At 61.8% G+C, this 27293-nt stretch overlaps 1 protein-coding gene across 6 annotated transcripts; it reads left to right on the top strand.

Annotated features, from left to right (window-relative positions):
• Nucleotides 1-63: 63 nt before the first annotated feature.
• On the top strand, nt 64-26784 carry CIC (capicua transcriptional repressor). 6 transcript variants are annotated; one of them, XM_058529421.1, is made up of 21 exons: nt 64-157; nt 3364-6171; nt 17812-17961; nt 18045-18279; nt 18360-18489; nt 18584-18766; nt 18847-19012; nt 19873-20075; nt 20171-20396; nt 20835-20938; nt 21188-22421; nt 22509-22696; nt 23064-23185; nt 23288-23454; nt 23558-23848; nt 23946-24271; nt 24536-24789; nt 24890-25044; nt 25123-25254; nt 25560-25691; nt 25787-26784. In XM_058529421.1, the coding sequence occupies exons 2-21, from the start codon at nt 3375-3377 to the stop codon at nt 26152-26154; spliced, it is 7563 nt and encodes a 2520-aa protein (XP_058385404.1). In that variant the 5' UTR covers nt 64-157; nt 3364-3374; the 3' UTR covers nt 26155-26784. The 6 variants fall into 6 exon arrangements, with proteins under 6 accessions (XP_058385404.1, XP_058385405.1, XP_058385406.1 ...); XM_058529422.1 differs by lacking the exon at nt 64-157 and adding an exon at nt 205-930 and having other exon boundaries at nt 23949-24271; XM_058529423.1 differs by lacking the exon at nt 64-157 and adding an exon at nt 205-930 and having other exon boundaries at nt 24893-25044.
• Nucleotides 26785-27293: the final 509 nt, after the last annotated feature.

The raw sequence follows: 27293 nt of genomic DNA, 5'->3' as shown, positions 1-27293 counted from the left end.
GAGAGTAGAACCCGGTGAGGTCATTGCGCCGCCCCGGCCGCTGCTGATTGGCTGCAGGGCTCACGGGTGGCGGTTGGCTGCTCCTCGCACCTCCCCCTCGTGCCGCTACCGCCGCCACTGAGAGGAGTCACTGGCGACGCCAGAGCCGGGAATCCGGGTGAGTCGGGGCCCCTGGGTCTAAGATGCTCCTGGTTCCAGTGAAACTCACGAGGAACTGCCTTTTTCGACTTTTTCTCCTCGCCCGGGTTCTTTGGTGCTCCAGGCACTCTGTCACATGGGAGTTGTAGTCTGCCTTGTACTGTCGACTATGGGCCGGGGACGTAAAAAGACTACCGTTCCCAGCAGGAATTGCGACTAGCCGGTCAACAAACGCTCAGGCCACGCCTTCTAAGCCTGCTCATTGGACAGTCTGTCTCTTAGCCCCACCTTCTTGCGTTTCATTGGCTACTGTCCCTCGCAGGGGCTGGGTTCCGGCCTAGAGTGCAAGGCGACTGGGTACTGTATTTGTCATTCGGCACTAAGACGGCCTGCAATTGGCCAATGGTGGTGTCCATCACTTGTTGTAGGCAGATCGGGCGGTCGTAGGCTCAGGTTGATGTCGGTCCCAGAGGGAGGCCGGTCTTGGACTTTGGCCCCTCCCCCTAGCGCTGCCGGGTGGGCGCGATTGGTTGTGGCGAGCGTCGCTCGTCGTCGAGCGGCGGAGCCGACCAGGCTGCGAATATCTATTGGTCTAGGACGGCGCCGGTCAGCGGGGTTGTGGCCGGTGATTGGCTGGCTGCTCCAGCTGTTGCAGGTCCATTCACCATTTTGTGTGTTGGAGTAAAAAAAAAGGGAGAATCGAGAGGGAGAGCCGGAGGGGGGGCGGGGAGGGACCGGACCGGACCGAGCCGGGGCCACGGCCCCCCGCCCCGAAACCCCGCCGAGCCCGAGGTGAGGGGCGGGGCCAGCGCTGACACGGGCAGGGGGGATTTGGGGTGCTGGGGGCCGAGAGGGGACAGGTGGCAGGGACGGGGAGGGGGGAAAGGGGGAAAGGGGTGGGTTGGATGGTGGGAAGGGGGCACAGAGTGGAGGAAGTGGTTGGGAGGAAGGGTGACAAAAAATAGATGAGGGGGAGGGGGTGGTGGGCAGAGAATGGGTAACAGGAATGGAGGAGTGACAGGACTAGATCAGAGTGACAGGGAGAGGGAGGGGACAGAGTTGGAGGGGGTGACAAGGAGAGGTGATGGGGAGAGAAGGTGACAGGTCCGGAGATGGCTGACAGGAGAGTGACTGGGAGGAAGAGGTGACAGAGATAGATGAGGGTGACAAGGAGGGAGTGACTGAGGAGGGGGCCTAGGGCCTGTGAGGAGAGAGGTGGAGATAGAGGTGGTGACAGGATGGAGAGAGAGTGGCAGAGAAGCTGGTGCCAGGAGGGCTGGTGGGAGCAGAGGGCATGAGACCCTGAAGACCCAGGGCCTGGGCTGGCCTGGGCTTCAGAAGTTGCTGCTCAGATTCTGAGGGAGGTGAGGGCCCACAGGGCCTTTTGTGGGAGTTATCCAGAGTGGGCTGGACAGGAAGAGAGTAGGCCCCAGGGGAAAGAAAGAGGCTTGGCTTCTGGGGTGAAGAGGCTGGGCCAGGCAGCAGGGTCCGGGGTGTCAGGCCGTGTGGTTGTAGGCCCTGGGTGGGGGGGTGTGCAAAGGTTTGTGTTTGGGCAGGACTGGGGCCAGATCTCAGTCCTCAGGATGGTAGCCCAGCGGGTCAGTGGGGAGAAGGTGGTGGTGGCCGCCCAACTCCTGGGCACTTGGGTGCCTGCCCCAGTGTGAGAAGCCCCGGGCCCTCCAGGCTCTGCCTATGAGGATCCCAGGATTGGCCCAGAGAAGGGGCAGCCTGAGACTGCAGGGTCCACGGGAGTAGCAGGCCCCAAGTGGGAGAGCATAAGGTCAGGGGTCCCGTGGGACCCTAAAGACTGAGTCAGGGGTGCCTCTGATTGTGTTTGGCTTATGGTCCTGGGCCCCTCAACCCTCCCAAAGGCTCCCTTTTGGCCTCTCAGGTTCTCTTAGTCACTTCAGAGTAAAGTTTTTTCCTTTTTCTTTTCTCAGGGCAGCTTGAAAGGGGGCGGGCAGTAATGACTGTTCAGGAAGTGGGTGAGGTTGGCTTGCTGGGCTGTCCTGCTTTCTTTGACCTTCTCCCACTTACCCCCACCTGGAGTCAGAGGGCATATTTGGGGGCCAGGGGGGCCCAGCCAGCTCAGCCACCCTGCCAGAGCCAGCCCAGCCAGGGCGGGGATGCATGCAGGCCAGAAGGGGGGGCTGGGCTTGTGGGTATCACGCTGGGTGCTGTGGGGGGAGGGGCACACTCCCATCCAGTGGGACAGCGGAACCCTGGGGTGTAGCTCTGTGTCCCACTGTGTGATGACGTGTGTGTGCCGGTGTGTGTGTGTGTGTGTGTGTGTGTGTGTGCGTGCGTGTGCGCGTGCGTGTGCTCATGCATGGCCCCGTGGCAGCGCTGGGTATGAGCTCTTGCCCCAGACGTGCCCCTGCCTGCTCCCTGCCAGGATCTGGGGAGATGGCTATACCTGGCAGGCCCGGGGTGCAGAGCAGAGTGGGCAGCCGTCCCTCGGGACTCTCAGCTGCCCACTCCTTCCCACAATGCCTGGCCATGCCAGGCTGCCCAGAGTGGTGGGGGGAGGTAGAGAGAGGCTCACATCACAGCCCAGTCACCTCCCTTTCTGTGCTTGTGTGCCTGTGCATGTGTGTGTGTGTGACTGCATGTGCTCTCTGGACGGTGACAGTGCAAGGAAGCGTGCCCTCTGGATCATGTGACAGGCGACACACTGAAATGGTTAGGAGCACAGACTCTAGAGCCGGGTTGCCTGGGTTCAGACACTAGCTCTGCCGTTTCCTGGCTGGATGAATTTGGACAAGTTGCTTGATCCCTCTGTGCCTCAGTTTTTTCTACTACAAAGTGGGGCTGATAGTAGTACCTGCCTCTTAGGGCTGTTGGGAGGACAAAATGGGTTTATAAAGGCAAGTTTAGCCCCACGCTTGGCACAAAGTGAGTGCTCCATATGTGTGAACTGTTACTGCTTCTCACTTCCCCCAGGGCAGAGTGTGTGCGTGTGCCTGCTGTGTCCTCTGCAGAGGGAGCAGATGTATGTGAGGGTCCCCAAGGAGCCAGAGTATATAGCTCAGGGAACATGGATGCCAGTCTGTGTCTGCATCTGGCCAGGAGCCCACATGAGATGGGGACAGCCAGGAAGGAGGCCTTGGGGATCATGGAGTTGAGGCGGTGCCCTTAGCAAGTGGGAAGTCTTGGGGGATGCTGAGTCTGGGGGGGGTTCCTGAGTTGCTCCCGATGATCCCTGTCTGCCTTCCCACCCTGCAGGTGGACAAAAGATGAAGCCAATGAGGAAGGCGTGCGCTGGCCTCCCAGGTCCTGGCAGTGGTGGCAAGTCTCCACCAGCCACCAGGGCCAAGGCCCTGAGGCGGCGAGGGGCTGGGGAGGGTGACAAGCCAGAGGAGGAGGACGATGAAGCGCAGCAGCAGCAGCAGCCAAGCCCAGAGGAGGCTGAGGAAGGTGAGGAGGAGGAGACCGAGCGAGGCCCCGGGGCTGAGGGGCTGCCCCCGGAACTGCACTCTGATGACCCGGCCCCAGGCCCAGCTGAGGACCCCAAGGTAGAGGGGGAAGCAGGCCGCTGGGAGCCCTCACTCAGCCGAAAGACGGCCACGTTCAAGTCTCGAGCGCCCAAGAAGAAGTATGTGGAGGAGCATGGGGCTGGCAGTGGCAGCAGTGGGACTGCTGGGGCCCCTGAAGAACGGGCGCGGACCCCCGAGGAGGCCAGCACCCTGGGTGTGCCTCCACGGCCACCCACCTCCACCCGCTCCTCCTCCACCGACACAGCCAGCGAGCACTCAGCTGACCTGGAGGATGAGCCAGCCGAAGCTTGTGGGCCAGGCCCCTGGCCCCCCAGTGGCACCAGTGGTGGCTATGACCTGCGGCAGCTGCGGTCCCAGCGGGTGCTTGCTCGGCGTGGGGATGGCCTCTTCCTGCCAGCTGTGGTGCGCCAGGTGCGCAGAAGCCAGGACCTGGGTGTGCAGTTCCCTGGGGACCGGGCCCTGACATTCTATGAGGGGGCACCTGGCAGTGGTGTGGATGTGGTTTTGGATGCCACGCCACCACCAGGCGCGCTGGTGGTGGGCACAGCCGTCTGTACCTGTGTGGAGCCCGGTGTCGCTGCCTACCGTGAGGGTGTGGTGGTGGAGGTGATGACCACCAAGCCAGCTGCCTACAAGGTCCGCCTCAGCCCTGGCCCCAGCTCCCAGCCAGGCCCACCAGCCAGCCTACCACAGCTCCTACAACCGCCACACCGTGAGCCTGAGGAGGCCGTGTGGGTAGCCCGCTCCAGCCTGCGCCTGTTGCGGCCCCCCTGGGAACCTGAGGCCCTGCCGAGGAAGCCCCCCACGGGCCCTGAAGAGGAGCAGGCCGAGCCAGGGGCCACCTTGCCACCCTGCCCTGCTGCCCTGGACCCCAAGCAGCCTGAGGATGCTGAGGTCTCTAAGATCAGCTTTGGTGGCAACCTGGGGGCTTGTGAGGAGGGTGAGGAGAAGCACCCGCCAGCCCTGGGCACCCAGGCCCTGCTCCCACTGCCCCCACCCCAGCTCTTGTCACCGCCACCCAAGTCCCCAGCCTTCGCAGGCCCAGGCCGCCCTGGCGAGCAACCCTCACCCTGCCAGGAGGGGAGCCAGGGTGGCAGCCGTAGCAGCAGCGTGGCCTCTCTGGAGAAGGGGACCGCACCAGCTGCCCGGGCCCGCACGCCACTGACAGCCGCCCAGCAGAAATACAAGAAGGGCGATGTGGTCTGCACACCCAATGGAATCCGCAAGAAATTCAATGGCAAGCAGTGGCGACGGCTGTGCTCACGAGATGGCTGTATGAAGGAGTCGCAGCGACGGGGCTACTGCTCACGCCACCTGTCCATGCGAACCAAAGAGATGGAGGGCCTGGCGGATAGTGGCCCAGGTGGGGCTGGGCGGCCGGCCGGCGTGGCAGCCCGTGAGGGCAGCACTGAGTTTGATTGGGGTGATGAGACGTCTCGAGACAGCGAGGCCAGCAGCGTGGCAGCCCGCGGAGACTCACGCCCACGCCTGGTGGCCCCTGCTGATCTGTCACGCTTTGAGTTCGATGAGTGTGAGGCGGCTGTGATGCTGGTATCCTTGGGCAGCTCGCGCTCGGGTACACCCTCCTTTTCCCCCGTCTCCACGCAGTCACCCTTCTCGCCCGCCCCATCACCCTCACCCTCGCCGCTCTTCGGCTTCCGCCCTGCCAACTTCAGCCCCATCAATGCCTCACCAGTCATCCAACGCACTGCTGTTCGCAGTCGTCACCTGAGTGCCAGCACCCCTAAGGCAGGCGTGCTGACGCCACCAGACCTGGGCCCCCACCCACCGCCGCCTGCCCCGCGAGAGCGCCATTCCTCCGGCATCCTACCCACCTTCCAGACCAACCTGACCTTTACCGTGCCCATCAGCCCTGGGCGGCGGAAGACAGAGCTGCTGCCCCACCCAGGGGCATTGGGGACCCCTGGCACAGGGGGCGGAGGAGCTGCCCCAGACTTCCCCAAGAGTGACAGCCTAGACTCTGGTGTGGACTCGGTGTCCCACACACCTACACCATCCGCACCGGCTGGCTTCCGGGCTGTGTCGCCTGCCGTGCCCTTCTCCCGCTCACGCCAGCCCTCACCACTGCTGCTGTTGCCCCCACCTGCTGGCCTGACCTCGGATCCTGGGCCCTCCGTGCGCAGGGTGCCTGCTGTGCAGCGGGACTCTCCTGTCATTGTCCGCAACCCTGATGTGCCACTGCCCTCCAAATTCCCTGGGGAAGTGGGCACTGCTGGCGAGGCGCGGGCTGCGGGACCTGGGCGAGGCTGCCGAGAGACCCCGGTACCCCCTGGGGTGGCCAGTGGGAAGCCTGGCCTGCCCCCACCTCTGCCGGCCCCAGTGCCCATCACTGTGCCTCCAGCTGCGCCAACCGCTGTGGCCCAGCCGATGCCCACCTTTGGCCTGGCTTCCTCACCCTTCCAGCCAGTGGCCTTCCACCCCTCACCCGCTGCCCTGTTGCCCGTCCTGGTGCCCAGCAGCTACACCAGCCATCCTGCCCCAAAGAAGGAGGTCATCATGGGCCGGCCTGGCACAGGTAAGAGGTTCGGGTGGATGGGCCGAGCGAGGGCTCATTTTGAACAAGGCCGCTTGCAACTGGCTCTCAGGAGAGGTGAGCTCCCTGCCTCAGGAGAGATTCAAGGGGAGGCTAGCCTTCTCTGCACAGATGTTGCAGTGGGAATTCACGTGTCAGGCAAGGGACTGGACTTTGAAGGCTCAAGGTAGAGTTTCCAGAGGCCCCCTGTTGGAAATGCACTCTTGAGGGGCCCATCAGTCAGCAGATCTTTTCCTGAACGCAGGCTCAGAGCCAGGCTGCCACAGAGCTGATGGGGTAACAGAGATGACAATCATGACGACAGCTCCCACGTCTGGAGGACTGGTGGGGGCATCGCTGTAATAAGCGCTGCGCGTGGATTATCTCACCGAAGCCTGGCACCCACCCCATGTTGTAGCTCTCACGGCATACTGGGCCCAGTTCTAAGCCCTTTTCAAATATTAGCTCATTTAGTCTTCACGACAACCTAACAGGCGGTTGCTATGATTATGCTCGTTTAGAGGAAACTGAGGCCAGGTTAGTAACTTGCCCAGGGGCACGCGGCTAGCAAATCCTGGAGCCAGCCTTCAAACCCAGGCAGGCTGCCTCATGACCACTTGGCCACAAGGCTGGGTTACTGATGGGAAGACTGAGGCTCCAATGGGTCCTTCTGTCGGGAGGTGGCAGGACCAGGACTGGAGCCCTCATCTTTGCCACTGTGCCCAGAAAACCTCACAGGTATGGTTAGTGCCGTGGAGGGGAGCTGGGGTGTGCTAGGCACGCCTCCAGGTGTGAATCTAGTCTGGCTGCCCTCAAGGCAGGGCCTGTAAGCCAAGAGTTGAAGGATGAGTGGGAACCAGCAACCATAGGTGGAAGAGCTTCCTAGGAAGCCAGTGGGAAGACTCTAAGGCTGGAAGGAGCAGAGAGGAGAGGAGAGGAAAGCCAGTGTGGCTGGAGGGCTGAGGCCAGGGGCAGGAAGAGTGGCGTTTCTGAGATGGTCCTGGAGAGCCAGGGGCCCAGGCCAGGCTGGACCTTGTCAGAGCAACTCTCAGGGTGAGTGACAGACCTGTGACCAGCCCCTTCCCTAGCATCTTTTTCTTATTTACTTATTTATTAATCCACCGTTGACTGAAGGCCCCCTCTGAGTCTGGCCCTGTGCTGGTTGGTGCTGAGGACACAGCCTTGCCCTCACAAGGCTCACAGTCCCTGGAGTAGGCAGACGTGTCCCCAGAAAGTGACTGTCTAGAGTGGTCAGGGCTTGGCTGGGGGCAGCTCAGGAGGCCATGGGAAGTCAGGGAGGGCTTCTTGGAGAAGGGGCCAGGGGCCTCTACAGTGAGACCTGAAGGGTGTGCAGAAGTGACCCTGCCAAGGCCAGCAGGAGGACCTTCAGGCAGAGGGAAGAGTTTGTGGAAAGGCCTTGAAGTGAAAGCAAGTATCTGAAGGAAGTTGAATCTACGAAGTCAAGGGCTCTAGACGGTGGGTAACTGTTAGGCTGTGTGGCTGTGTTGGTGAGCAAGGATCGGATCATAGAGGGCGCTTATGAGACTTGTAAACTTTATTTTGAGGGCACTAGGGAGCCATGGAAGGTTTTGAGCTGCTCCAACCACGCTGTACTATGGAGGGTGAGTTCCAGTCCCTGAGACCAGGGAGGAAGCAGGCTGGGGTGTGGATCTGGGTAGGAGCCGCTGTGGCTTGGGCTGGAGCAGAGGCCAATGCAAGAAGGAGCCCAGGCCCAGCCCAGACCCAGGGCAGAGGGACACAGGGGCTGTGTGTGCCCCTCACGCTCATACATTGAGGTTGTGAGCTGTGTCTTTTGCCCCACCCCCAACATTTTTTACATTTGTTCCTGTAGTTGATATGAGCAAAATTCCACAGAAGTGGGCACAGCAGGGATTTCTGTCCTTAGGCAGATGACGAAATGGAAGCAGAAGGACTCAAACCATCCCCCTCACCCCCACCCCCTGCATGCCTACAGCCCCCAACATTGCCCTCATAGCGTTGTTTCACGTGACCCTCACTGCTGCCCTGTGGGGAGGGATGGCACTGATGCAGGTGACCTGAGGCCTACTGGGGCAGGCCCAGTAAGGGTTGGTGCCATTTTCCAGATGAGGAAAAGTGAGGTCCTGACAGAGGAAGAGTCCTGATTGAGGTCACCCAGCCAGGGAGGGACAAGACTGGGCCTTGCACCAGGTCTGTCAACCTCCAGATCACAGGACTCTCAGCAGAAGTTATGGTAATAATAATTTATGGAGCACCACCCATGCATGTGCCTGGCACACTGCTCAGTAAGTGCTGACTGAGCATTTATTCACCGAATCCTCACAACGTCCCAGGAGGTCAGCATGATTATTAGTTCCAGTGGACAGAGGAGGAGACCACAGCCCAAGAGGTTAAGTGACTTGCACAAGGTCACCCAGCTAGGAAGAGGGAGAGCCAGGATTTGAACCCAGTCTGTCTGGTTCCAGAGCTCAGGCTCTTAAGCACTCTCAATAATAATGACAATAACAGTAATAGTAACCACTCTTTATTGAGCATTTATCACATGCACAGTCTCAGATGTGGGGTCACCTCATCGAATCCACTCAGTGCTGTGAAGTAGGGATTACCAGCCATGTTGTTAGGGGGAAAACTGAGGTTCAGGGAAGGGAGGCCCCTTGCTGGAGGCTGCCTGGTCGTCAGAACTTGTCCAGTGCCTGTCCTGGCAGTTCTGAGCAGCGCCTCCCTGACAACACCCATGCGAGGTATCCAGGTGCCCTCAGGTTCCCAGCCAGCGGGCCCTTTTGTTCTTCTCTCAGAGGCCTCCCTAAACCCCTGGGAGGTAGGCACCTTGGGGCCTTCTCCTTCTGAGGCCCAGATAGGGCAGACCATGCGCAGTGGCATAGTGAGGCTGGAGTCCTGGCTCCTTCTGCCTGCCCATGCCAGGACCTGACCCTCACTCAGTGCAGCAGGTGTGAGGGGGTGGCCAGGGGCAGCCTGCCTGCTCCTGCCCCCCGCCAGGCATTTGCTTCCGCTGGGGGACGTGCCGGGGCAGGCGGCCGGCATTCTCCACATTCTGTGCATGGCCGGGCCAGCCAGCTGCCATTGCCACCTCCCTCTGACTCTTCCCGCCTGCTCCACAGGAGAGGAAGCCGCCCCAGGGCCTGCAGCCCCAGCCTAAGAGGCCAGATGTCTCAGCCCCATTCCTGGCACGGCCTCCCTTCCAGCTCCCAGCTTCTGCCTGGCTTCCCTGTATTGACAGGCAGTGTCCCTTCTCCTGGGCCTCTGTCTGCCTTTCTGCCCCTCTTTGAGCCACTGTATGTCTATCTGTCTCTCCCTTGGGTTCCTATGTCTGTCTCTGTCTAGGTCTCTATTTCTGGCCCTGAGTCTCTCTCTCTCTCTGGACCTCTGTCTGTTTGTCTAACTCTCTCTCTGAGTCTGGGTCTCTATACCTTTCTTGGTTTGTCCCTCCCTAGATATCAGTCCTCGTCTAAGCTTCCATCCCACCTTCTTTCTGTTTTGGCCCCCGTCTTGGGATCCTGTGTCACTGGGTCAGCCTTGGCCTCTCCCCTGGTCCTCCTTCTCACACTCCTTAGACAGACTTGGTGCCCCCATCCTAGCCCACCACCCCTACACTGTGCACATCAGGTGCTCCATTCCTTATAGTCATTGAACAGTTGCTAAGCACCAGGTCCCCTCCTCCCTTCTTGGGGAGTGTTGGGAGGTTGTGCAGGCCTGGGAGCCCCCTCTGGCTCCTTGACAAATTAACTGCCCACTGTTGTTCCTGAAACCTGCTGGGAGGTGTCAGGAGCCATCCTGCAGACCCATCTATATCCAAGCACCTGTTCCCAAGACAGCAGGAAGGCGGGGGCTGTACTGGCCAAGCTAGGAGATCCGGCTCTGGGGGAGCAGCAGGAAAGCAACTCCTGTGCCCACCCACCTGCTAGAGGGCATGACCCAGAGACCCAGATCACCCTCCACTTCCCCCCCACTGGCTTTCAGGAGTTGGTGCCAGCTCCATTTAACTGAGTCCCACATGTAGTACATGCCAATGGGTAAGACTCAGAGACCAGGCAGTACCCACCAACTGTGCTTGGGCAAGTGGTGAAAATGAGGCCAAAGAGGGCCCAAGGGTCTCCTGACTCCCCAAATCCAGATTCTTCCCACCAGAATTTCCATTTTGTCTCAAACAAGGAACCCCATCTCTCCCACCAGAAGTCCTTCCTCATTCCTCCACCAGGCCCAGGCAGAGCAGTCCTGGGGTAAGCGGGTGCGGAAGGCAGATGTGGATGCAGGCACAGGCAAGGATGAGCAGAGGGAGGCACAGAGTCTGGGAAAGCCAGAGGACGGAGATGACTCTGGGTTAGTGCAGGGTGATGAGAGAGGTTCAGGAAGGCTTCTCAGAGGTGACATTTGAGCTAAAGCATGAGGAATGAGTGGATTTCAGGGTGGTGAAGGAAAGGGAAGGCCAGTGTTCCAGGCCGAGGCAACCATGGGAGCAAAGGTCAGGAGGGGTGAAAGTGCATGACCTCTGAGTGGCTAGTTAATGCTGCAGCGGACACTAAAGCCTAGGCTTGGCGAAGGGCGTCAAGGAGGATGGGTTGAGCCAGGCCAGGCTTGAATGCCAGCTAGTGAAGAGCCAAGAAAGGGTTTAGAGCAGGGGAGAGAAGAGGTTGGATCTGGGTGTGAAGATCCCTGGAGACTACCCTGAAGAGGAAGGAGGCCTAGGCTAGGAAGAAGAGGATGACTTGCGGCGGAGAGGAGAGAAGCATTTGTGAGGCAGCAGGTCCTGGAGACTTCGTGTAAGAGCCCCCAGCACCAGGCGCTTCGAGGGGTCAGGCTGCCTCCTGGCGGCGGCTGGCAGCTAGGCAGTCACCGCGCGCATGCGCAGCGCGGGGGGCGGGGGAGCGGTGCGAGCCGGAGCCCACGGCGCCCAGGCATTAATGGCTCCATTAGTGGCCGGGAGGGAGGCGCATTAGCGGCGGCGTCGGCGTCTGGCTCCCATTACCACCGGCGGCAGCGGCTGCACCGCAGGCGGCTGGACCCTAGCCCGCTGCGCCACCTTCTCCGCCCGCACCCCGTCCCCTGTTCACGCTCTCCACGGGAGCCTGGGCCAGGGAACCCCCGTCTCCCTATTTCGGCGGAAAAGCTGATTGTGAAGCCAGGGAGACCTGGGTTCAAATCCCGGCCTTGCCACCTTCTGACTGCAAATTCTATCCCCTCTGAGCCTGTTTCTTGTGAAGCAGCGGGGAAGCGGTGCACCTGGGGCTTTGTAAATCCGGACAGGCACCCCGTGAAGGCAGCGCCCAGCCCCCGCCAGCACCTAGTGGCGCGGATTCCCGCGCCCCAGGGAGTAGGCCCGGGCGGCGGGCCTCCGTCCTTCCCATTGGCCGCTGTCTCGCCCGCGAACGCCGATTGGCCAGGACCCGCTCGCCCCCGCCCCAGCGCCATTAACCCCTGCGCGGCCGCGCCCTCGGGCTGAGTGGGGGCCCCCCCGCAGACAGCTCGGGTGCCAGCTGGCTCGCGCTCCGCCGCGGCCCGCGTGGGTGTCAGGCCGGCCGGGCGCCCGCCTGCTCTACCAGCACAAAGCAGCTTTGTGGGGCCCGCCGGGGGCTGGCTGGGGGCCAGGCGGCGAGTGGAAAATCTCGTGAGCGCGGGGAGGGGAGGAGAACGCAGGGCGGCGCCCCCTCCTCCGCCCGGGCCGTGGCGCCCGTATACTACCCTCCATGCCCCCGCCCCTTCCCACTCCCAAACCCACATCCCGCCCTCGGTCCTATCCTGCCCGTCTCCCAATCCCTGGGGACCCTCCCCCACACCTCTCGCCTGCCCCTCTCTCCCTCCTGGTCCCCCTGCCCACCCCAGCCCCACTCACACTGACTCACCCTGGCGCTATTTTTAGGCCCCCATCCCTCCCGAGCCGCACCAGCCCAATCCTGGGCGCGTTCCCCAGGCAACCCTGGCCGTCGCCAACGCCGCCCGGGGTGGGTGGGTGGGTGGGTGTGTATGTGGAGAGCGGATGAGGGGAGCTGGGGACACTGGCGTGGTGAGCTGAGGCGGGGACCCGGGCCTGAAGAGCAGGGTGGGGACCAGCGGGCGATGGGGGTGCAGTGCCTCTTGGGCTCAGTAAACGGCCCGTGAGTTCAGAGCGTGTCTGCCTGTCCCTCAGTCTGTCAGCATCTCTGGCTGTGTGCCCCAGGCCTCTGGGCAGGCCTCAGCCTGTGCCACCCTGGGTGGCAGTTGGTGTCTCCGTCTGGGCTCCCTGTCCCCAGGGTGGGGTGGTACTGTGGGGGCTGTTTAGGGCCACACCTTTTGTGGAATTGGTTATGGGGTGGTGCAGGGGGTGGCTGCATCATAGTTTTGCCCAGTACCTGCCTTGAGTGAAGAATGGCCTGTGCCTCTTCTGAGATGGGGCTGGGGCCCTGTTTTGGGGAACCCACTCCACCTTTTCCAACTGGGGAGGCCCCAGTTAGGGTTGGGTATGGCTGGAGAGATGGAGCTGTCTGGGGATAGGACCTGCTCCCTCTTCTCCACTCTTAATCACCCCCACCCAGGGTTCCTCCACTCTGAACAATGGAAGCTAAGTATAGGGCTGGCCCAGTGCCCAGAGCAGGGGGGCCCTTCCTGCCCGGATTCCGGCCCCTCCCTGCCAGGCTGGGCCCCCACTTGGCTGTACCCTACCCTGTACAGGGCCTCTTCCCATCCCTCCTATGTGGGCACTGTGTCTTCTAGCAGATGTGAAATCCTCCCAGATGTGTGGGGCCCTCTTCCCCTGCTGTGCCAGGCCTAGCTCTTTTTCTCACCCAACAAAAGTGGGGGAGCTGGGGACAGGGTTCCTCTGAGCTCTGTCCCTGGGCTGCCTTGCAGTGGGGAAGGGGTTAACTTTGCCAGTAGGTGACTCACCAGTGGGGAGAGGAGGGGGCAGTGGTGGGGAGATAGCGGGCCACATTGATTTCAGCCTTGATTTCTGCCTCACATTGCAGTCCCTGGGGCAGTGAGGTAATGGAGGGTCTGAGTCTGGGGCTGCATAGGGAGGAGGGGGCAGTCATCTAATAGTCCCTCTGGTGGTCCATCCAGGCTCACAGCCAAGTGTCTGGCCCTACAGTCTCTGGAGGTCAGAGGGCTACAGGCCTCCCCTTCTCCTCCTTGCTCAGGTTACCTGTTTTTTGCCCCTCTCCATGCCTTCAGCTCTGTCAGTGGATAAGGCAGGTTGGGAAAAGGGTCTGTGAGCATCTGTCACTGACCCCACATGTGTAGAAGCCCAGTCTTGGTCCATGTGAGCCTGTACAGCCTTTACCTGCCCAGGTGTGACCCCAGGATACTGACTCTACTGGGTGATCCCAGGGCTCCTTTTAGGTGATCCAAGGCCTTTGTCACTCTGCCTGGTGGGCCCCAGACCCTTGCCTGTGTCTCCATGTGTGCCCCCTGACCTTTCTGTAGTTCACCAGTCTCTCTCTATCATTGTCTGACCATATTCCTGGGCCTCTGTTTGGGACTCTTTGCCTGTGTCCACCGTGAGGTTAAATTTTCAGTAGTGGAAAGAGCACTTGAGTTGGAGCCGTGGGCTGTTACATTCTGGCTACATGATCTTGCACAATTTGTTCAATTTCTCTGAGCCTCATTTTCTTATCTGAACAATGGGCATAATAAAGTGTACCTCCCTAGTGGCTGTGAGGATTCAATGAACAGGATAATACATACAAGCTCCCAGCATATAGCTGCCCCAGAGTTAGTTTCCTTTCTTCCTCCTGGCCGTTTTCTTGAAGGGGTGGCTCCCAGCCTAGAGTAGTGGTAGGGCCAGCCCACTGTGGTGGTCTGTGGCCCCCTGCCTTACACTGTGAGGTAGAGGGTCCCAGTGGGCTGCTGAGTGTAAGGCAGGGTAGCTGAATGACGGTGAATGGCAGTGGTGCTCTGTATACCTGATGGGCTAGGGTGCTGAAGTAGTTAGTGCTCTCCAGGGTAAGTTTATAGAGTGTGTAGCGTCAGTATGATGGCTATGAGTTAGCCTGTGTTGGGGATGGGAGTGGCAGGAAGGCTGTATGGGAGTGTGTGAAGATCAAAGAATGTGTGTGGTTGTGTGGGAGAGGTTGAGGGGGGTGTGATGGACAAGCGGTGGCTGTGATGAGGTGTGTGAGATAATTCTGCCTATTTGATATGTTGTGTCTTTGTACGATGATTTGCGTGCGCTGGTGGATGTGTGCTGAGGATCCGTGTTGGTGAAGCATGTATGACAGGGCATGTATGAACTGGGTGACATGAAGAGGATGAGTGAGAAAGAGTGTGTATGATGGTGGGTAGGGAGTGATGGGCTCAGTGTAGGGTAGTACATATTTGGGAGCAGGTGTTCGAGGTGTGACTTCGTGTGTGACAATGTTTTAGACCGAGGGTACATGTGACGGCGGGGTGTGTATGAGATAATGGGTGTGGCAGGAAAGTCTGTCTATGAGGGGTGTGTGTGTGTGTGTCTGCTGGTGTGCAAGTTGGTGAGGGTGAGGGATGGCTCGCCTAACCCTACACGGCAGCGGGTCTGCCCTGCGGGGCCGTGCGCGCCCAGCCAGGCGTGAGGGAGGTAGGCCGACCTGCGCGTGAGCGTGTTCCTCTCGCGGACTGGACACACAGCACCACACACAACCCCGGGGCCTCCGCAGCGCGGCGCCCCGAACCTCCCCCCTGGCTCGGTGCCTTTACTGCAGTGCGCCCTCCCTGCCACCCTCCTCCCGCGGTACCGCCCCCGGCCAGTTTGGGGCCAACCGGAGCCCGCCCCGCCCTGCCCTTATTTGCATATGACTGACGTTCCCTCAGGGCGGCCAATGGGGGCGGGCGCGGCGGGGCCTGACCCGCGCGCGGCGGCGGCAGCCAATGGGCTCACGCGCGGGGGGCCGGGCTTGCGCGGAAGGCCGCGGGGGAAGCGGGGAAGGGGCGGGGGGAGACGCGGCGGGGGGAGGGGAGCGCGTAGTAGTGGCGGGGCGGGGAGGCGGCGGTGGTTCGGCGCGGGGCTCGCTCGCAGCGCACGGACCCACGCACGCTGGTCCGTCTGCCCGCCCGGGGCCGGAGGTCGACCCGGCGCTGAGCCGCGGGCCGGGGGCCCGGAAAGGCGAGGCGGCGGCGCCCGCAGCCGGGGCGCGCGGGGCCAGAGCCGTTACCCGCCGGAGCTGCGAGGGAGGGAGGGAGCGAGCGAGGGAGCCAGCGAGCGGGGAAGGGAGGGGGCCGCCCCCGCGCACGCGCGCCGCGCCCCGCCCCGCCTGCCCCGCCCGCAGGGCTCCGCGCGGGAGGAGGGAGAGGGAGGGGGCGGCGCCGATGGCCCCCGTGCCGCGCGCCCCGTGACGGCCCCCGCGCGCGCCGGGGGGCGGGGCGGGGCCGGCGCGCTCTGACCTCCCCCGCCCCCCGGGCGGCGGGAGGCGGGCGGCGCTGTGCGCAGGCGCGCCCGGCAGAGACCCCCGCGTGGGGCGGCCGGAGGGGGCACGGGGGGGGGGGGCATGCGGCGACGGCCTCCAGCTCCCCCCGGGCCCGAGCTGCGACGGCCGAGGAGCCGGCGGCGGGCGGAGCGGCGGCGGCCGCTGAGGAGGCGCGAGACCCGGCCGGGCCCCCCCGCGCCGGACCATGTACTCAGCCCACAGGCCCCTGGTGCCCGCGTCCGGCGCGGCCTCCCGTGGCCTCGGCATGTTCGGTCAGTAGCGTCTGGGCCCTGGGGCTGCAGGGGTCAAGGTGTCGGGGTGCTCAGTGCGGAGTAACGGTGATGAGGGTATAGGACGGGAATGGTAGAGGCAGAGTGAAGGGATGACGGGGAAAGTTACAGAGCTCGGCTGGGCCAAGTGGTTAGTGATGGCAGGTGGAGTGTAGCGGAGTGATGGGAGTGAGGAGTGGGGAGTAGCTGGGGACAGTTGTGGTGTTCAGATGATGGGGTGAAACAGGTTCGTTGTCATTGGAGGTGAGCGGTGCAGGGTAACTGGCTTCGGAGCATTGTATTAGAATAGGAGCAGCTGAGACTTGTTGGTCCTAGGTGTGGAATAGAGAGGGGGAAGGAGCTGTGATTGAGTAGTGGGGCTAAGAACAGGCCTTGGGAAGTGAGTGAGGCACTGTTTGCTCAGAGCAGAGTGATGGGCTGGAGTGTTTGTGGTGTGCTTTGTGGAGAGAGAGGGAGAGACCCAAGAACCTGAAGGGTAGTGCACTGAAGAGGAGTTCAAGAGGGGCAGGACCAAAGGACTGTTCCCCCATTGTCTGCTGGGCCCCTTCTTCGCCACCCAGCAGAAGATGAGCAGGCCCTGATGAAAAAGATCTTTGTGAAGAGAGGGACAGGTCCAGGTCCCTGGGGGCTGTATGGAGTTGGAGGACCAAGTAGGCTTTTGTGCCCTCAGTGCCCCAGGGGTAAGGGACAGGTTTGTCATAGCATCTGGAGTCTCCTCCAGTGCTAGCTTCCTTATCCTCCCGTTGCCTAGATGTCTGGTTTTTCTTTTGTCAGTCCCTCACAGAATCAGGTCTTGAGGCTGTTGCCTCACATATGGCTCCCGGAGTCCAGGCTTCTGAAGGCATGAGGGGGTCACCCTAGGTCAGATTGATCTGGATCAGGGGGAGGCCTGGAATGATGGAGACCAGGATTAGGGCGTTTCCCTCCTCCTTTAGTTGTCTTCCCCTAGCAGGGGCCTCCTCTGCTGGTTCCACTTCCCCCAAGGAGGCGGCAGTGAGAGGGAAGCCCACTCGTAGCCTCATCCCGCCCCAGGAGACCAGCAGGGATAGGTCCCAACCCAGGGCTTGCCCTCCTACCACCCAGCTCCTGAGGCTGAAGGTTAGACCCGTGGGACTGGCCCCCTGCTGAAGGAAGTACCTTCCTTTGCACAGCCTCAAGGAAACACCTGGCACTTTTGCCTGCCCTGGGCAGAGACTTGTAACAATTCTCTCGTCTGCCCCATTGTGGCTTTTCTTCCAAAGAGTTTACCACACCCTCTTCTCTTTCTGGGCAAGGGAGCTAGGCGCTGCACTCAAGCTAAGCTCAGGGGTGTAGAGGGAGAAAGGCAGGGAGACTTCTTCATGGCCAGTAGAATCTCTTTGGGGGTAAAAGGGAGAGATGCAGGAGCCACCTATGCCCAGCCCGAGAAGGGCAGGTCTGGTTCCCTGGGGTCTGTGGTAGGGGGAGGGAGGCAGGGAGAAAGACTTGAGACCCCACACCCTGTGGGTAAAGGAGAGGAGGGGGGGAACCAGGCCATCTGCCTCAGGAAAGAGAGAGAGAGTGTGACGCCAAGGTGAGGGGCCATGTCACATGGCAACATGGATGCTGGAAATGTGGCATGATTGGGGAGGAGTGTCCCCAGCTCTGCTGAGGTCTTGGGGCTTTGGGAGTGTGAGATGGCAGTCGAACATGGCCTGGTTTGTGACAGGAGCCAGTCGTTCCTCTGGTCTGGTCCCTGGTGGCAGGGCTGGTGGAGGTGGGGGAGGGAGTGAGGCCTGAGGACTATTTCCCTTCCCTGCTTCTGTTTTCTTTCTTATAAACCTAGAAATCTTTCAGGGAAGAGTTTTTCCTGAGTGATATTGCATGCACCAGCCCAAGAGGCTGTGGAATAGGGAAGGGGGTATAAAGGAGGGGTGGAGTCACCTCATCTAGGGTGGAAAGGAGCTTGAGTTAGGGGTCAAGGCCAAGCTCTCCTGCTGCACAGCTCAACTGGCTCCTTCCAACAGTGTGGACGAATGTGGAACCTCGCTCTGTGGCCGTGTTCCCCTGGCACTCCTTAGTCCCCTTCCTGGCCCCCAGCCAGCCTGACCCCTCTGTGCAGCCGAGTGAGGCCCAGCAACCTGCCAGCCACCCAGTGGCCTCCAGCCAGAGCAAAGGTGAGGGGTTGGGGGCTGTGGGAAGGCATGGGGATGGGGTTGAGGTGGCCCAAGAGCCCCCTGATCTGCCTCTCTACCCCCAGAACCTGCTGAGTCGGCGGCTGTTGCTCATGAGCAGCCATCAGGCGGGACTGGGAATGCTGACCCTGGGCGGCCCCCTGGAGCCACATGCCCTGAGAGCCCGGGGCCTGGACCCCCCCACACTTTGGGGGTGGTGGAACCTGGAAAGGGCCCCCCTCCCACCACTGAGGAGGAGGCCCCTGGCCCTCCAGGAGAGCCCCGGCTGGACAGCGAGACAGAGAGTGACCATGATGATGCGTGAGTGCCCTGAGGCTTGGGACTAGGGGATGGGGTAGCCACAGACATGGCCCTCACTGTCCCTGCCGCTCCTGCTACAGTTTCCTCTCCATCATGTCTCCTGAGATCCATTTGCCTCTGCCACCTGGGAAACGCCGGACCCAGTCCCTCAGTGCCCTGCCCAAGGAACGAGACTCATCTTCAGAGAAGGATGGACGCAGCCCCAATAAGGTGCCTCATTCCCACCTGTCCCCAGCTCACCCGGTGGCCCCCCAAGCCTGACTCCTGGTCCTAACCATCCCATTTGGGCCTGTGTCTACTACAGCGGGAGAAAGATCACATCCGGCGGCCCATGAATGCTTTCATGATCTTTAGCAAGCGTCACCGGGCCCTGGTCCACCAGCGTCACCCCAACCAGGACAACCGAACTGTTAGCAAGATCCTGGGCGAGTGGTGGTATGCCCTGGGGCCCAAGGAGAAGCAGAAGTACCATGACCTGGCCTTCCAGGTAAGGCCTCCTCCTCTTGGCTCCTCCCTGCTGCCTCTAGTCTGGTGGGTGAGTGAAGGGTCTCTGCCCTCTCCTGCCAGGTGAAGGAGGCCCACTTTAAGGCCCACCCAGACTGGAAGTGGTGCAACAAGGACCGGAAGAAGTCCAGCTCAGAGGCCAAGCCCACGAGCCTGGGGCTGGCGGGAGGGCACAAGGAGACGCGGGAGCGGAGCATGTCAGAGACGGGCACTGCTGCTGCCCCTGGAGGTTAGTCAGCCCTTTGGGTCTCCTGCCCTGCCACCTGCTTCCCTGAGAGCTGTCAGCTACCCGCTTGCTTGCTCGCCCCCTGCCCTAGAAGCTCCTCTCTGCCCTATCACTTTTATCTGAGGACCCCTACCCACAAAGGAACTGACAGTTGTTTCCTGTGAAGGAGCTAGGGAGGTCCAGACAGATAAAATTTTCAAACAGCAATCTCATTACCATCCGACACTTACTGAGCATTTACTACATGCCAGGCACCAAGGGGAGTATAATCTATAGGGCTTAAACCCCCATGCCACTTTCCAGATGAGGAAACTGAGACTCAGAGAGGCAAAATCTTGCTTGAAGTCACAAGAAACTAGTAAGTGGCAGAGCCAGAATTTAAGCCCCAGCTTGGCTGGCTCCCAAGGCCACAGTTGGAAGCCCCTCGTTGGCTGTTGCTCCTGACTGAGGGTGTGTGGTGTGCCTGGCACCATTCTGAGGCGCTTTTCTGGAGTGATCTTGTGGTTATGGGCCCGAAACTCTCTGAGGGTGGGGACGTTCATTTCTCTCTGAGATGAGGGGACTGAAGCTCAGACAGGCCAGTGGTTATTAGCTAGCCAGTGCCACACATACCTGTGTCCAGGCTTTTTCACTCATAGGGGTTGCCTCCCAGAGAGCAATGGGCTGGCTCCTTGCAACCCCAGGGGGCAGGAACCAGTGGGAATGAGATGCTCGGATGGTAGGTGGTGTATCTTTTCTGCCAGGTGGCCCAGGAATTCCTACCTGCTTCTGCCCGGTACCTAGACGTGTTTGTGGATGGCTTGGCCAGTCCGGGGGCGGGGGAGAGCCTTCCTGACTGCAGCACTCCTCTCCTTACTCTACAGTGTCCTCAGAGCTCCTTTCTGTCGCAGCCCAGACACTCTTGAGCTCGGATACCAAGGCTCCGGGGAGTGGCTCCTGTGGGGCAGAACGTCTGCACACAGTTGGGGGACCTGGCTCGGCCCGGCCCCGAGCCTTCTCCCACAGTGGGGTCCACAGCCTGGATGGCGGGGAAGTAGACAGCCAGGCACTACAGGAACTGACACAGGTCCGTGGTGCAGGCCATGGGGGTGGGGGAGGTGGACAAGGAGAGCTGCCCGAGGTGACAGCCCCAACTGAGCTCTCCTTGCACCTGCTTTGCAGATGGTGTCTGGCCCTGCATCCTACTCTGGCCCCAAACCTTCCACCCAATATGGGGCTCCAGGCCCCTTTGCAGCCCCCGGTGAGGGAGGTGCCCTGGCGGCCAGTGGGCGGCCTCCACTGCTGCCCACCCGAGCTTCCCGTTCCCAGCGTGCAGCCAGCGAGGACATGACCAGTGACGAGGAACGCATGGTCATCTGTGAGGAGGAAGGGGATGATGATGTCATTGGTGAGCAGTTGCAGGGCCCAGAATCCAGCCCAGGGAGCAGCAGGCTAAGGTTTGCAGGGTGGGCAGAGATGTGATCCAGGCCCTCAGGCCCCTTCTTTTCCTTCCCTTCCACATTTGTCTACGATTGCAGGCATGTTCAGTTCAGGCCTTGCTGATTAAACCCAGCCTTGCCTTTAGGAAGCCTCTGGCCAGGCAGGAAACCAGGAGGACATGGGCATGGCCAGGCTGTTGAGCACAGTGTTAGGTGCTATTATCCGCGTGCTCTTAGGCTCCCCGGTTGGGCAGGTGGCCACACCCTGGGCTGAGGAACAGTGTTCCTGGACAGCAGGCACTGCCAGCTTGGGGCAGAACTGAGGCCAGACTTGGGCTCCAGATTGTCCCTCCTGGTTAGTCCTGCACGCAGCCCCTATGCTGATCCTGTTTCCTCCGCTCCCTCAGCTGACGATGGCTTCAGCACCACTGACATTGATCTCAAGTGCAAGGAGCGGGTGACTGACAGTGAGAGCGGAGACAGCTCTGGGGAGGACCCAGAGGGCAGCAAGGTGAGGGCTTAGGACTTGTTGCTGTCCAGTCATACTCCTGGGAGGGGAAATATTTTCTCCTGTGGGTGTTGACAGAGGGGGAGATTAAGGCGCAGAGAGGGCAAGCTACTTGCCCCATGGGGAACTGGGTCACAGTCAACATGAGTCGAGGCCTTCAGCTGGCTTGGCTGCCAAGTGGGATGGAGATGGCAGGGTGTGGGTATCCAGGCTCCCCTGACATGGGTGTACCTCCCTTCTCCTTCCACCCAGGGCTTTGGGCGGAAGGTGTTCTCACCTGTGATCCGTTCCTCCTTTACCCACTGCCGTCCATCGCTGGACCCTGAGCCCCCAGGACCCCCAGATCCACCTGCAGCCTTTGGCAAAGGCTATGGTCCCACCGCGTCTTCTGCCTCCTCCTCACCTGCCTCCTCCTCAGCCTCAGCAGCCACCTCCTTCTCACTGAGCTCAGGGACCTTCAAGGCCCAGGAGTCAGGTCAGGGCAGCACAGCAGGCCCACTACGGCCCCCACCCCCTGGGGCTGGAGGCCCAGCGACACCTTCTAAAGCTACCCGATTCCTCCCAACGGATCCTGCCACTTTCCGACGCAAGAGACCTGAAAGCGTGGGAGGCCTGGACCCATCCGGTCCCTCAGTCATTGCGGCGCCTCCCAGTGGGGGAGCAAGTGTCCTGCAGACACTGGTCTTGCCCCCAAACAAGGAGGAACGGGAGGGCAGTGGAGGCCGCATGCCTTCGGCCCCAGCCCCATCGCTGGCCTATGGGGCCCCAGCAGCACCCCTGTCCCGCCCGGCTGCCACCATGGTCACCAATGTGGTGCGGCCTGTCAGCAGCACTCCTGTGCCCATTGCCTCTAAGCCCTTCCCCACCTGTGGTCGGGCTGAGGTGTCTCCAAACGACACAGCAGGTGCCAGGACTGAGGTGGTCACTGGCTCTCGGGCACCTGTGGGATCCCCGTTGGGTGTCAACTTAGTGTATTCAGACAAGAAGTCGGCAGCAGCCACCTCGCCAGCCCCACATCTAGTGGCTGGGCACCTACTGGGCACTGTGGGGAAGGCGCCTGCCACTGTCACCAACCTGCTGGTGGGCACCCCGGGTTATGGGGCCCCAGCACCCCCCGCTGTCCAGTTCATTGCCCAGGGAGCCCCTGGCAGTGGGGCGACTGCGGGCTCAGGAGCGGGTGCTGGGAGTGGCCCCAATGGGCCAGTGCCCCTGGGCATCCTGCAGCCAGGTGCCCTGGGCAAGGCTGGGGGAATCACCCAGGTGCAGTACATCCTGCCCACGCTGCCCCAGCAGCTGCAAGTGGCGCCTGCCCCAGCACCAGCCCCTGGGACCAAGGCAGCGGCTCCCGGCGGCCCTGCACCCACCACCAGCATCCGTTTCACCCTCCCGCCGGGCACCTCCACCAACGGCAAAGTCCTGGCGGCCACTGCACCCACTCCTGGCATCCCCATCCTGCAGTCCGTACCCTCTGCCCCACCCCCCAAAGGTGAGGCCCTGGGCTGGGCAGCACAAGGAGAGGGGCCACAGGCCTTTTCAGCTTCTTTGTAACCTCCTCCTTTCTCGCCTCTTGCAGCCCAGTCAGTTTCTCCTGTGCAGGCCCCGCCCCCAGGTGGCTCAGCCCAGCTGCTACCTGGGAAGGTACTAGTGCCCCTGGCCACCCCTAGCATGTCAGTGCGGGGAGGAGGGGCCAGCCAGCCACTGCCCCTGGTGAGCCCGTCCTTCTCAGTACCTGTGCAGAATGGCGCCCAGCCACCCAGCAAGGTGAGGGCACCCTGGCTGTGGCCCCTCGTTTCTCTCCTATGGGTGTTGGTCTCTCTGTCCCGTGGTTTCTGTGTCTGTCTGTCTTTCAGTCTCTCCTCTCTTTCCTTTCCACGTGTCTCTGGGACTCTGTCTTGCCATCTTCCCTCCATGTCTCTTGATCTCGATTTTGCACTCAGTGACTGTACCTTGTTTCTTTTCTGCGTCCCCTATCTCTCGCTGTCTTCTTTCCATTTGTCTCTCCTTTCCTGTCCCTGTCTCTAATTGTGTGTTGCCTCTCTTTGCTGAGACCCACCCTCCTAGGTCTTGGTCCCCCCGCTGCCCCACTCTGGGTCCCCAGCTCACAGCCTGTGGGTGCCCTTGCTTACAGATCATCCAGCTGACTCCAGTGCCTGTGAGCACACCCAGCGGCCTGGTGCCGCCCCTCAGCCCCGCCACGCTCCCCGGACCCGCCTCTCAGCCGCAGAAGGTCCTGCTGCCCTCCTCCACCAGGTAATGGCAGTTGAGCCCTCCCCCGGAGGCCGGCCCAGGAAAGGGGTTGGGAGGGCCGGCTCACCTCGCCTTACTCCTCCCCCTTTCCTCTCCCTGCGGCAGAATCACCTATGTGCAGTCAGCAGGCGGGCACGCGCTGCCCCTGGGTACTAGCCCTGCATCCAGCCAGGCTGGAACAGTCACCTCGTATGGCCCCACAAGCTCGGTAGCCCTAGGCTTCACTTCGCTGGGGCCCAGTGGCCCCACCTTCGTGCAGCCCCTGCTTTCAGGTGAGAGGCGGCCTGGCAGGCAGAGCTCAGGACCCAGGGTGGGGCTGAGGCAGCCCAGGCCCTAACTCAGGCCCGGGCCTTTCCTCTGTCTCCCTTTCTGCAGGCCAAGCCCCGCTGCTGGCTCCCGGCCAGGTGGGCGTGTCGCCTGTGCCCAGCCCCCAGCTGCCTCCCACCTGTGCAGCCCCTGGAGGTCCTGTCATCACGGCGTTTTACCCTGGCAGCCCCGCACCCACCTCCTCAGCACCCCTGGCCCAGCCATCCCAGGCCCCCCCAGGCCTAGTCTACACTGTGGCCACCAGTACCACCCCACCTGCTGCCACCATCCTGCCCAAGGGCCCACCAGCCCCTGCCACTGCCACCCCGGCCCCCACCAGCCCTTTCCCTAGTGCCACAGGTGGGTATCGGGCCAACTCAGGGCGGGGGGGAGTTGGGGGACCCAGGGGCTGGGCTCCAGTCAGGCCTGGCTCAGCAAATGCTCTTCTCCCCATCAGCAGGCTCCATGACTTACAGCTTAGTGGCCCCCAAGGCCCAGCGGCCCACCCCCAAGCCCCCCCAGAAAGTGAAGGCGGCCATTGCCAGCATTCCCGTGGGCTCCTTTGAGGCAGGTGCCCCTGGGCGGCCTGGCCCTGCACCCCGGCAGCCCTTGGAGCCTGGCCCAGCCCGTGAGCCTCCTGCCTCCGAGTCTGAGCTTGAGGGTCAGCCTACAACACCAGCCCCTCCACCACCCCCAGAGACCTGGGCTCCCACGGCCCGGAGCAGCCCCCCGCCGCCCCCATCTGCTGAGGAGCGGGCCAGCACCAAGGGCCCTGAGACGACGGTGAGTGCCTGGCGGGTCTGGGGGCTCCCACTGCTACTTGCCTCTGCCCTCAGCCTACCATCTGCTCTTCTGTCCTCCTCTTCCCTGCACGCCTCTCTGAACCACGTCCTGTGGGGCCTCCCCTGTCCCTCTTCTTAGTCTGTGTGACTGGGCCTTCAAAGCTGTGTGTCTCAGGTGGTCAGCATCCATTTTTGTGCCTCGGGGTTTTGCCCCAGTGAGTCTGAACACAGTGTTCTCCATTTCCCTGCCATCCCTCCTCACCAGGCCAGCAAATTCCCCAGCTCATCTTCGGACTGGCGCGTCCCTGGGGTGGGCCTGGAGAGCCGTGGGGAGCCTCCTACTCCTCCGAGCCCGGCCCCAGTTCCAGCCCCAGCCCCTGGTAGCAGCAGTGGTAGCAGCGAGGGCAGCAGTGGGAGGGCAGCCGGGGACACTCCCGAGCGCAAGGAGGCGGCTAGTACCGGCAAGAAGGTGAAGGTGCGGCCCCCGCCCCTGAAGAAGACCTTTGACTCTGTGGACAAGTGAGCATGGGCTGGGGGCCATGGCGGAGTGTGTGAGGGTTGGCGGGAGAGGGGGCAGTTGCAGGCCAGGGCAAGGGAGGTGACCCTGCCCGCTCTCCAGCAGGGTCCTGTCGGAGGTGGACTTCGAAGAGCGCTTTGCTGAGCTGCCCGAGTTTCGGCCTGAGGAGGTGCTGCCTTCGCCCACCCTGCAGTCTCTGGCCACCTCACCCCGGGCCATCCTGGGCTCCTATCGCAAGAAGAGGAAGAACTCCACCGGTAAGCAAGCATGGGGCACCTGGGGTAGGTGGGGGACAGACTGGGGCCGCTTCCACTGAGTTGCTTCTCTTTGACCAGATCTGGACTCAGCCCCTGAGGACCCCACCTCACCCAAGCGCAAGATGAGGAGACGCTCCAGCTGTAGCTCGGAGCCCAACACCCCCAAGAGTGCCAAGTGCGAGGGGGACATCTTCACCTTTGACCGTACAGGTGCCAGCGTGGTGGCGGGTGGAGCTGTGGGGGACCCAAGGGCTTGCAAGAGGGGTGGCGTCTTGGGAATGAGATTAGAGACAGGCGAGGTGGGGTGGGTGTCGCTGAGAGGAAGGACAGCAGGTCAAGGGTGAGTTATGGAGTCCAGTGGACCCCTAAGTTGCCCCATAACCTTGGGCAGGTGCCCTTTCTGAGCCCCACTGTGAAATAGAATTCAGTGAGGGCTGGGGTGGACAGTCAGTCAGTCCGTGTTGGGGAGCAGGCTGCTGCAATAGCCTTGACCATGCTCCCTGCGCTGCCCCCAGGTACAGAAGCCGAAGATGTGCTCGGGGAGCTGGAGTACGAGAAGGTGCCGTACTCGTCGCTGCGGCGCACCCTGGACCAGCGCCGGGCCCTGGTCATGCAGCTCTTCCAGGACCATGGCTTCTTCCCGTCGGGTGAGCGGGTCTTGGAGTCTTGGGGGCACTTGGAGGGGACCTGCCTGCTCATCTCACCCTGCCCTCCGCACCCCCTACCATCCTTTTTTCCCCAGCCCAGGCCACGGCAGCCTTCCAGGCCCGCTATGCAGACATCTTCCCTTCCAAGGTCTGTCTGCAGTTGAAGATCCGTGAGGTGCGCCAGAAGATCATGCAGGCAGCCACTCCCACGGAGCAGCCCCCTGGAGCCGAGGCCCCCCTCCCCGGACCGCCCCCCACTGGCACCGCTGCTGCCCCTGTCCCTACACCCAGCCCTGCTGGGGGCCCTGACCCCACCTCACCTGGCTCGGACTCTGGCATGGCCCCAGCTGCCCCGCCACTGCCTCTACCCCCGGAGCCGGGGCCCGGACAGCCTGGCTGGGAGGGGCCCCCTCAGCCCTCCCCTCCACCCACTGGCACCTCCACAGCTGCCACAGGCAGGTGAGGGGCCTCTGAGAAGACCCCAGGACCCACAGTACCCCCTCAGGACATGGACAGTATGTAGGTGGCAGGAATGGGGAGGCAGGATGGATACCTCCTCCCCAGTAAAGCCATTTCGTCCTTTCCAGTTTGGGGCGGAATGAGGCCTGCTCCTCTTGTCTCTGCCCCCTCCCCCCACAGCTCCCTCCCTGTGATGGGGGGCAGCTGAGGGGAAGCAGGGGCACAGTCTCCCTCCACCGAGCCCCTGTACATAACCTGGAGTGTGTTACCTTCAGACCTTTTCACTTGTACTTTATGCAAAATGGCTCGTGTGAGGGCTGCAAGCCAGAGGGTAGTGCGGGCCTTGGGCCACAGGGGAGGTGCCTGTGGAGTAGGGGGAGTTCATGCACCCCTTTTTTCCCCAGAGGGGCTGGACTCAGGTTAGTTTGGGGGTGGGGGCTCTTGCACTTTGCCACAGGCATGGGGAGGGTTGTCTTCCCCACCCCCTCTGCCCTCCCAACTTGGGTTGTACTTTCTAAGAAGGTGATTCCCCCTACCCTTGTCCCCATCCCCAGAACAAAACATGTTGATCATGTGCAATATTTCTTACTGTGCCGAGAAGCCACAATGACCGAGATTAAAGCTGTTTAACACACCTGTGTGGCTGCTCACGCTAAAGGGAAAGGGGTGTGGGTTGTGCCAGTCCTGTCCTCAGATGGCTGTGGAGCTATAGTTTCCCCCCAGTGAGGTGGGGGGAGCAACTCCAGGACACCTCCCCATCAGAGGGACCACCTGGGCAAAGGTCCCTGACTCGCTGGACCAGGCAGCCTCTCTCCAGCTCTGGTGCTTGGGAGTCATAATGCCTACTCTGCCTCTCGCAGCCATCCAACGTGCATGGGCTTTGGGAAGGCCTGAGATGTGGTGCTGCAAGGGCAGTTCACCCTTGAAGTTCTAGTTGGACCTGAGGTCTGAGCCCAGAGGTGGCACTAGGTGGGGAGGCCAGTCTGCCCAGAGTCCTGCACTGTCCTCAGAGTGACTCCTGCTGCCCCCATGTGGCCTGACCCAGCACTGCAGCCAGGCCAGAAGGAGCCTCCCCTGGGTTACACTCCTGTCACAGCCTGCAGTGTTCCTCTGGAGAAACAGCTACCCACACCCTGTGTAGAA

Source organism: Diceros bicornis, chromosome 34 (assembly GCF_020826845.1).
Source record: "Diceros bicornis minor isolate mBicDic1 chromosome 34, mDicBic1.mat.cur, whole genome shotgun sequence".
NCBI classification, from domain to species: Eukaryota; Metazoa; Chordata; class Mammalia; order Perissodactyla; family Rhinocerotidae; genus Diceros; species Diceros bicornis.
This window is presented reverse-complemented; position numbering and strand designations above follow the sequence as displayed.